We start from the raw sequence: 8,695 nt of genomic DNA, 5'->3' as shown, positions 1-8,695 counted from the left end.
TTCTTCTTCATGTTCATCTTCTTCCTCTTGTTCATATTTTTTCTTCCCAACCACCTTAATCTTCTCCCTCCAATCTTTGCCTACTTTAACCTTCTCTTTCAAGTCCGTTCGACTCCATTTTTGCCGGTTTTGTCTGCAAAATTAAACGAAAACCCTAATAACAAAAGGAGATTTTAATGGCATGGTTAACCCTAAAGGGGTAGCTGAGTTTTCCTTCCTCCATTAAATTCGACTTCGCACCATCCAAATAACAAAGTGAAAATAACGAACATGATTAATCTTAAAGGGTAGGTAAGCTTTTCTCCCTCCATTGTTTTCGACTTGTTCGATGTCATATGGTGAAAAAGTGTACTTTCCACCATTGAAATTGAAGGTTGAAGGAGGAGAGAGAAAACAACAAAAGGTTGAAGGATCGAGACATTTTTAATGTGCAAAACGAGACGTTTACGTTATTTTTTTTTGTCAAATCTAAGCTCACTTTAGATCCAAAAGAGCTAAAATGGCCCCTAAAGCCTTTAACAAAACAATTTTCATCACGTAAATCAATACAAAAAATTAAGTAGTGGAGAGTGGGCTCCACTAACGATGATTAAAACAACCTAATGGAATTTGTTAACGGTGGGATAACGGCAAGGTCACCGTATGGTTATTAATTAAACCCGAGGGTTACAATGTGTAACTTTTAAAAAGATGGGGCACAACGTAGAAAACGCAAAAGTAGAGAGTTATAATGTAGAATTTCCCAAAATTTATTTATATAATTGATGTTAGAGATATTATGTACTTTAAAACATCACTTAAATTTTTTTAAAATACCTCTAGCTATATTTTATTTCAATTTAAATAAAACTATACATTCAAATTAATTACAATTTTATTTCTGAAATTTTACTACTACGTATATATTATCACAAATTAAGGATTTATAGAGTATGGTATAACTATAAAGTAAATGATGTTTGACAATTATATCAATTTTCTAATCAATAACTATATACTGAAAGATACACTAGCAATGACACGTGTCATTTTTTGGTGTGTAAAAAAAAAAAACTATTTAGGAAACAAATCTTATACGAAGTATATAAATAGAAGATTAAAAAGATTTAATGTATCCTTCCACTATATATATTGATACCATAAGCTAAAGTTACAAAAATGAAAATCAAATTTTTAACATAATTTGTGACATACATAGTGGTATATACTACTCTTACCATTTTTACAATAACAAGGATTTTTTTTTTTAAATATTTTTGTATTTTATTATGTTTGAAAAGCTTGCTAGGAAAGATATGAATTTTTTTCTAAGCCAGTTGATTATTGAGAAGAAAAATAAATATCGCGTAAGAAGGAATGGATTAATAGTGTGTAAAAAGTAATTCTATTTACGAATTAGATACATAGTTGTAAGATATTCATTTTGTTAAAACAAGAAATGATATAAATTAGTTAGTGAAATATATATAAATATACATATATGTGTATTTTAAATTATCTATTTTGCTAATAATAGACTCTTTCATAATTAATTCATTTTACAAAGTGGTAACTTAAATAGATTTTTTTTATAATTAAATATAGTGTTTATAATTATAGAGTAGTTATTGAAAATTACCGTGCATGGCACGGGACCTAACCTAGCTATAGAGAAGGTAAAATATCAATTAATGTTTATGTAAATTACGTAATTAAAAAAAATCAATATCTTAGTAAAAGCAAAAAAAATTATTATCATTTGTCTAGACACTTGATTAAGATGACAAATTTATTGCATCTAATATTCATAAATAATTTGCATACTGAAAGACACGTCGGACATAGTGACAGCTGGCATCTCCTTTTATATATATTTATTTTGATAAATATCTTTTATCTAAAAATAAACTTTAAAGACAATAAACAAAAATGATTCAACTACAATGATTGGATAGCTTCAAACACATTTTTTTATAATGACGATATATATCATGTACGTAGAACATCAATCCATAAACAGAACTTTTAATAATATACATTAGTGTTGCCTAATTATCGATTGTTCTTGCCTTTAATGATCAGAGTAGTATTTATTTTCATTGAAATGATTTTTTTAGATATAAAAGGTGATATAGTATTTGTAATTATTATATTTATGTGTATGTTGTGCACTTTTGCTGATAGTTTTAGTGGAGATTTTAGCTTATTGTTTGATTAATTTTTGATGTTTATTAAAAAGCATTTACAAATAAGTATTTACTAATATAACCATTTGACTTGATCAAACCAGCAAGGCTCCCTGAAAAAATTCTCCAGTTTGAATAGCCCAAAAAATCCATTTTTGTTTAATTTTTTTTTGCTTTGCCTATTAATATAGATCATGACAATTTAATTTCTATATATTTGATGTGTATGTTTTATCAAATTTTATTTGTTGAATATAATTAATTTTCTTAAAATTTATTAAACTTACCGTGCATGGCACAGGCCTTAAACTAGTAACATTCAATTCAAGGTAAAAAGTGACACTATCAATATAGCTAATAGATTAATTAAAAAAAAAAAGAGTTAGCGAGGCTATTGTGTGCAAGTAAAATGATGTGATAAACAAGGTAGCTATACATAGAGAAGCAGGAACATGATTTTGTTTAATTTAACGAGAAATACAAGCTAGGTAGTTCATTAATCATGGTACAAAGTCTTTATACTCCCTCTGTCTCTATTTTTTTGCCTCATTTGACTGTGCACAGTCTCCAAGACGTCTTAAAATGTCTAGATCTTTATTTTCATACACGTAAAAATTATTAAAACGTGATATTAATAGAATATACAATAAGGCGAATCTAACAAGACTATTCATCCCTATATTATCTTTTATATATTAACGGTAATTTACGCTCAAAGTTTTCAAAGTTTGAGCCAAAAAATGATAATGGGACAAAAATAAGAGACGGAGGAAATATTACACATAAGGAGACTTTCGAAGGAAAATAATTTTTCCAATCTAGTTCACTTTAATAGAAACTAGTTCTATAAGATGATGAGCTGTAAAGTTACTCGTTTTAACATGAGACCAACTTTAGAATCGAATGGAATGTTCAAAGATAAATTGTCACCAAAAACATAGTCAAAAAATCAAAATTTGACAAATTAAATTCCATTATTACATTATTAAACCTATATCAATGCCAAAACACCGGCACCTTGACGTTCTCCTCTACTTCAATTTCGACCCGGCCAACATTAGGTACCAAGGAGTAGACCTGGCAATCCTGACTCAGACCCAATGACCCGACCCGAATGATCCGACCCATGATCTGAAATCAATCCGAAAACAGTGACTCGAAATTGACTCGAAACCCGAATCAACCCGACCCGACCCATACCCGACCCGAAGTGGAATTGACCCGACCTTGACCCGAAACCCGAAATGACCCGACCTGAAGTTGACCCGATACCCAAAGTGACCCGACCTTTAACTTGAATTAATTGACCCAAATAGACTCGAAACCCAAAGTGACCCGAACTAAGATTGCCTTATACCTGAAATGACCATAATCTATTTAAGCTAACTATTTGACCTGAGCAAACCGAAATAGAAAATAACCGCAATCAAACTAACTTAATTTTTTTTTTTTTAATTTGTAATGTGTAATAGTGTAAGTAATATTCAATTGGTAAAGTTCTATAATGTAAATTACTGATAATTATAATAGGAAGTCTATTATTGATCAATTTCCTGCATAGGCATGCCTGCATAGTGCATATATGTATCAATGTATGTCCAGTTAAAATTAATGGAGCACTTAAAAAACATAGATTATATTATAGATTATTATAAGAATAATAAAAAGAAACTATTACAACAGTGAACAGTGACAATGATAATAAGAGTATTAAAACTAAGGTCAATTAGAGAGTGAGGTATAACTCAATTAGTTAGAGCATCTCTCTTAGTTTCAGGACATCATGAAATTGATTCTCAATCTAAATACCAAAAAAAAAAACAAGGTCAATAAAAGTCTAACAATTACTATATTCCATGAAAAAAGTAGCCTTAATAAATATAGTGAGTTTCTCGTCAATAATTAAATAAATATATGTACAGAGTTGAATTTAACCCAATGCATCGACCCGAATATGATCCGACCCGAAGTTTGCCCGACCCGAACTTGACCCGAAATTTGCACCCGAAAATTGACCTGATCCGAACTGACCCGACCCAAAGTGTTGACCCGATACCCAACCCGAAATGACTCGACCCATTTGCCAGGTCTACCAAGGAGTAGTACCTAAGTAAGTAGGTGCGACACGTAAGCTTGCAACTTCATTGAATAAATAAATTATGGTTTGATTAGATTCGAACCCGCAACCTCCCACAAATAAAGGTTATACACTTACCATCTCAACCAACTTATATTAGTGTTTTAAATTTCACATAATTAACATTATATATTGCTTTCAAATTAGAGGTTATTTAAGTTATTTATTCTTCACAAGATTAGAAATAAATATATATGAGGTAAAAAAACCGTAACATTCGAGGCAACGCCCAGATCACACACTAACTATACAAACAATTGAACATAATTATCAAATTAAAGAAGTACAAAGTACAAACTAGCAATCTGGGGCATCCCCCGAGACACACACTAGTTTACACTTTGAAACGATGTTAAATAATAATTTTTTTTTCTCTTAGAACAAATAAGTCACTTAAAAAAAATAAAATTAAATAAAACAAATCTTTCTTAAATAAAAGGCAAATCAAAGAAATTTTATAAAAATTAATAAATAAATAAATTTTATAAAAAAAAATAAAAAAAAATCAAGAAAGGGCATTATCGATTTCCTGATCCTGATAAATGATTAACCGACTTAACTAACTATAACAAATGGATAAAATTTAGATCAATCGGCTTAAATATATTTTGGCTTTCAAGTAACAACCAAACACTACCATTATAAATAAACATCTACACTATCATTTCATTGTTATAATTCATTTCATCATCAACCCATTTCAAATATTCTGTTTTTTCTACAAACCCTACAAAAATTCCATCTTTATTACAAAAATTTACTTTATTCTATTACAAATCTTTCATTAGTTCTGTTTTGCTGTTGTTATTAACTAGTAATGGCGGCTTCGAGTTCACGAGAAGGAGATGATTACACGATTATGGAGAAAGATCCGACAGGGCAATACTCAAGGTACAACATTATCATCGATCAAGGCCAATATAAAGTAGTTTTCTTAGGATATGATGAGATTAATGGCATAGAAATTGCTTGGAAAAAGAAATTTCTAAAAGATGATTGTACTCTTGGTTTGCTTCGAGAAGATTCCTTGTTGAAGAATTTAGACCATGAAAATGTACTAAAATGCTACCATTCTTGGGTTAGTCCACAAAATAAATTGACATGTAACATAATTACTGAGCTTTATTCTTGTAATTTGAGATACTACACCAAGAAACATGATATTAAAGAAGGTGATCCATTGATCAAGAATTGGTGTCGACAGATTCTAACAGGGCTTGAATTTCTTCACAATCAACGTGAGCGGATTGTTATTCACAGTTGTCTGAAGTTGGAAAACATATGTGTTGTTGGGGACTCAGGCACGGTTAAGATAGGGGATGTGAATTTTGCGGCGTTTGTTTTACCGGGGACTAGTACAGAGAGTAGTGATACTGTTGGTGCTGCTGAACTTGCACTGTCTGAGATGCACTCTTTTGGGGTGTGTGTGCTGCAGATGCTGAATGATGAAACAGTTGACAGAAGATTACGAGAGTTAAACAATGTGACAGACGAAGAGCTTCAGAGGTTCATTCAGAGGTGTTCAGCTGATGTAGGAATTAGGCCTACAGTTACTGATCTCCTGAATGATCGGTTTCTTGAACTGAGTACTACTACTGCAGCAGGTTCTGCAGCAGCATCAGTACCATCTGTGAATGTATCGCCTGCTGACACAAGTGATCAGGGGGTTAGAGAACAAGAACGACCGCCTTTTATTGCAGAACTCAACGAAGAATATACGAAATTTGCATTTGTTGGAGAAAAGTTGGACAGTGAACTAATGTCTGTGACATTGAGGACTACTGAAGTTAAGATTGATGATTTTGTGTTCCGTTTCGAAACTGATACAATTCTGCAAATGATGAATGTAATCAGAACAGAAGCTGGCCTGTCAGACGAAGAAGCTGTATCACTTGGTGTGAGACTGGAACTACTGAGATTATATCACCCACCTGTTGCAGCTGATGAAGTTGATATCACCGATAACGCAGGTAGTGAAAATCCTGAGGGTGATATCGACGATACCACAGGTATTGAAAATCCTGAGGGTGATATCGACGATAACACAGGTATTGTAAATCCTCCTGAGGGTGATATCGACGATAACACAGGTATTGTAAATCCTCCTGAGGGTGATATTGCCGATAACACAGGTAGTGTAAATGCTGAGGGTGATATCGACGACAGAAACTCATCTGCATCTTCTGAAAATGCTCGACAAGTAGCTGATGAAATGGGTCTGAGAAATCCGGAAAGTCTATTAAGGTGAAACGTCTGATCGGAATAATTACAATGAGGGAAAGATAGAATATAGTTGGTTTCGAATGCTGTCATTTCTAGGCAGTAGTAAACTGTAGCTTAGTTAACAGTTTGATTGTTTTAGTACAAAATTAGACTTTAATTTCGTAGTTTCCTTTATGTCATAATACAAAACTTTCTCAATAATTTTAGGTATGTTAGTGATACTTAGTGTGTCAATAAGTATGATTTCTCTGTTTTAGGTCCAAATATTGATTGTCATTTGTAAGTGTTTGATTGAGATATATGAACATTGGTGTGTTAGTTATATTATAAGATTGTATATAATTTGAGACTGCAATTTAATTTGTTTTTCTTTCCTTTCAAGAAATTGTTTACTTAACAATCAATTATCAATCCTCTATTCCTCTCATCTCATTACTCACTAACCTACTATTAAGTGTCTTAAGCACGGGTTATAAATTAATTCAAGTTATTAGACTTTTAAATAAAGTGTTCAACTTGCGCCAGATTAAATTTAATTAGTACGACAATTAGAGTTGGTAATTAGCGGTATCGTGTCATATCGAGTAATAGGGTATAAGTGAGGGTAAATTTGAATTTGTTTATGCAACCTCAGCTCCTCTAAAATTCAGTAAGAGAGAAGGATAGATGAGTAGGGCAGAGCCATTGGACCTTGAAGCAATTAGGATCAATTAAGCCTCTAACGTAAAGTTCATCATTTTTTCACTATATATGTAAACTTATGTTTCTATAAAATTAGTATTTCTTTTGTTTTTTTTTTTTGAAAAGAAAATTAAATTAGTATTTCAAATTAGATAAATAGGCCAAATTAAAAAAATTTCAACAAATAATAAATGTTTGGGCCTAGTCCATTGTCCTAAGCCCAATGACCTGAAATGACGAAAATACCCCTCCATGATCCGGCCCATCATTAGTCATTGCAAAGTACGGATTTGCCCTTAATCTGTCCACTCAAGTACAAATCTGCCACCTGAGAAGTAAATCGCTCATTATTCATTAATGAGGGGACTTATTCCCAATTCTCTCTCCTTCTCTCTCTACTTTCTCTTTCTAAAGACTCTCTCTCTAGAAAGTACACTTGCTGACTTAAGCATCGGAGGGGCTTTTCCGGGTCACACCCCTGGGGCAGCTAACCTTCTTTGTTTTGCAGGCCGAACTCTTGGACATACCTAGGCAAAGCGGAGCTCTCAAGACATACATTTGCTAGGCGGAGCCGAAGGACATTTGGACAATACTTGGATTTAGTCTCTAGGACACCTTGATACCATACCCTAACATAACACTCCGGGAAGTATTCTATTTCAAGAAACAGGGGGCGCCGTCTGTGGGGATAACGAACAAAAAGCTATGGTGAATGCTAGGCGTCCCCGCACGTATCAAGATGCTAATAGACAAGCTCCGATTCTCTAGGCTCAGCATAAACAAGTAGTCGAGGAAATCATACCCAAGCTTGCAGCGAGCCTGTTGGAGAGATGACTAGCCCTCAGTAGTCACCCGCCGGGATTTGGAGCAGCTGGCAGCCCAAATCAACAAAAACCTTGAAGAGAGATAACATACAAGTTTGTACCAATGTTTAGGGCAAGATGCTAGCCTATACTCAAATAGGCAAAGTCATCAATAACTCCGGGCTTGTTTAGCCCTCAGGCTACCTCAAGAAAGGGATGGCGCAGCTCGCACACCCTCAATAACTTAAGGCTCGTTTAGCCCTCAGCCTATCCCAAGAAAGGGATAGCGCAGCTCTCACACATTCAATAACTTAATGCTCGTTTAGCCCTCAGCTTATCTTAGGAATGGGGATAGCCCAGCTCTCGTACAACTTGCCTGGGGCTCGTTTTAGCCCCTAGCCTATCCCTACTGTCGGATAGCCTAAGTATCAGACATCTATAACTTGGGGCTCGTTTAGCCCCTCGGCTTGTATAAAAAAGCAAACTCTCTTTCGTTTATGATAAGAGTCTCCATAAATACAAGATATCGCCTCTCTCGTGAATCAATAACATGGGGCTCGTTAAGCCCTCATTGTGCTCTAAATGCAAGAATAGCCCATAAAGGGCAACACTTCATAAGCGTTAGACAAGGTGCAAATACAACCAGGAAAAGCCGAGGACATGTGATTTCATTAAATATCAAAAGC

At 33.6% G+C, this 8,695-nt stretch overlaps 1 protein-coding gene across 1 annotated transcript; it reads left to right on the top strand.

Moving 5' to 3' along the window:
• The first annotated feature begins 5,119 nt into the window (after positions 1-5,119).
• Positions 5,120-6,550, top strand: LOC110734878 (serine/threonine-protein kinase WNK8-like). Its single transcript, XM_021915007.1, has one exon. The coding sequence runs from the start codon at positions 5,120-5,122 to the stop codon at positions 6,548-6,550; it is 1,431 nt and encodes a 476-aa protein (XP_021770699.1).
• The last annotated feature ends 2,145 nt before the right edge of the window (positions 6,551-8,695 follow it).

The sequence above is a fragment of the Chenopodium quinoa genome, unplaced genomic scaffold (genome assembly GCF_001683475.1).
Source record: "Chenopodium quinoa cultivar QQ74 unplaced genomic scaffold, ASM168347v1, whole genome shotgun sequence".
Lineage (NCBI taxonomy): Eukaryota > Viridiplantae > Streptophyta > Magnoliopsida > Caryophyllales > Amaranthaceae > Chenopodium > Chenopodium quinoa.
The sequence above is the reverse complement of the archived record's forward strand: the minus strand, read 5'-3'. Positions and strand labels throughout refer to the sequence as shown.

Excerpts from the sequence above, each read along its gene's own strand:
- LOC110734878 (XM_021915007.1), top strand. The coding sequence starts at position 5,120 with ATGGCGGCTTCGAGTTCACGAGAAGGAGATGATTACACGATTATGGAG.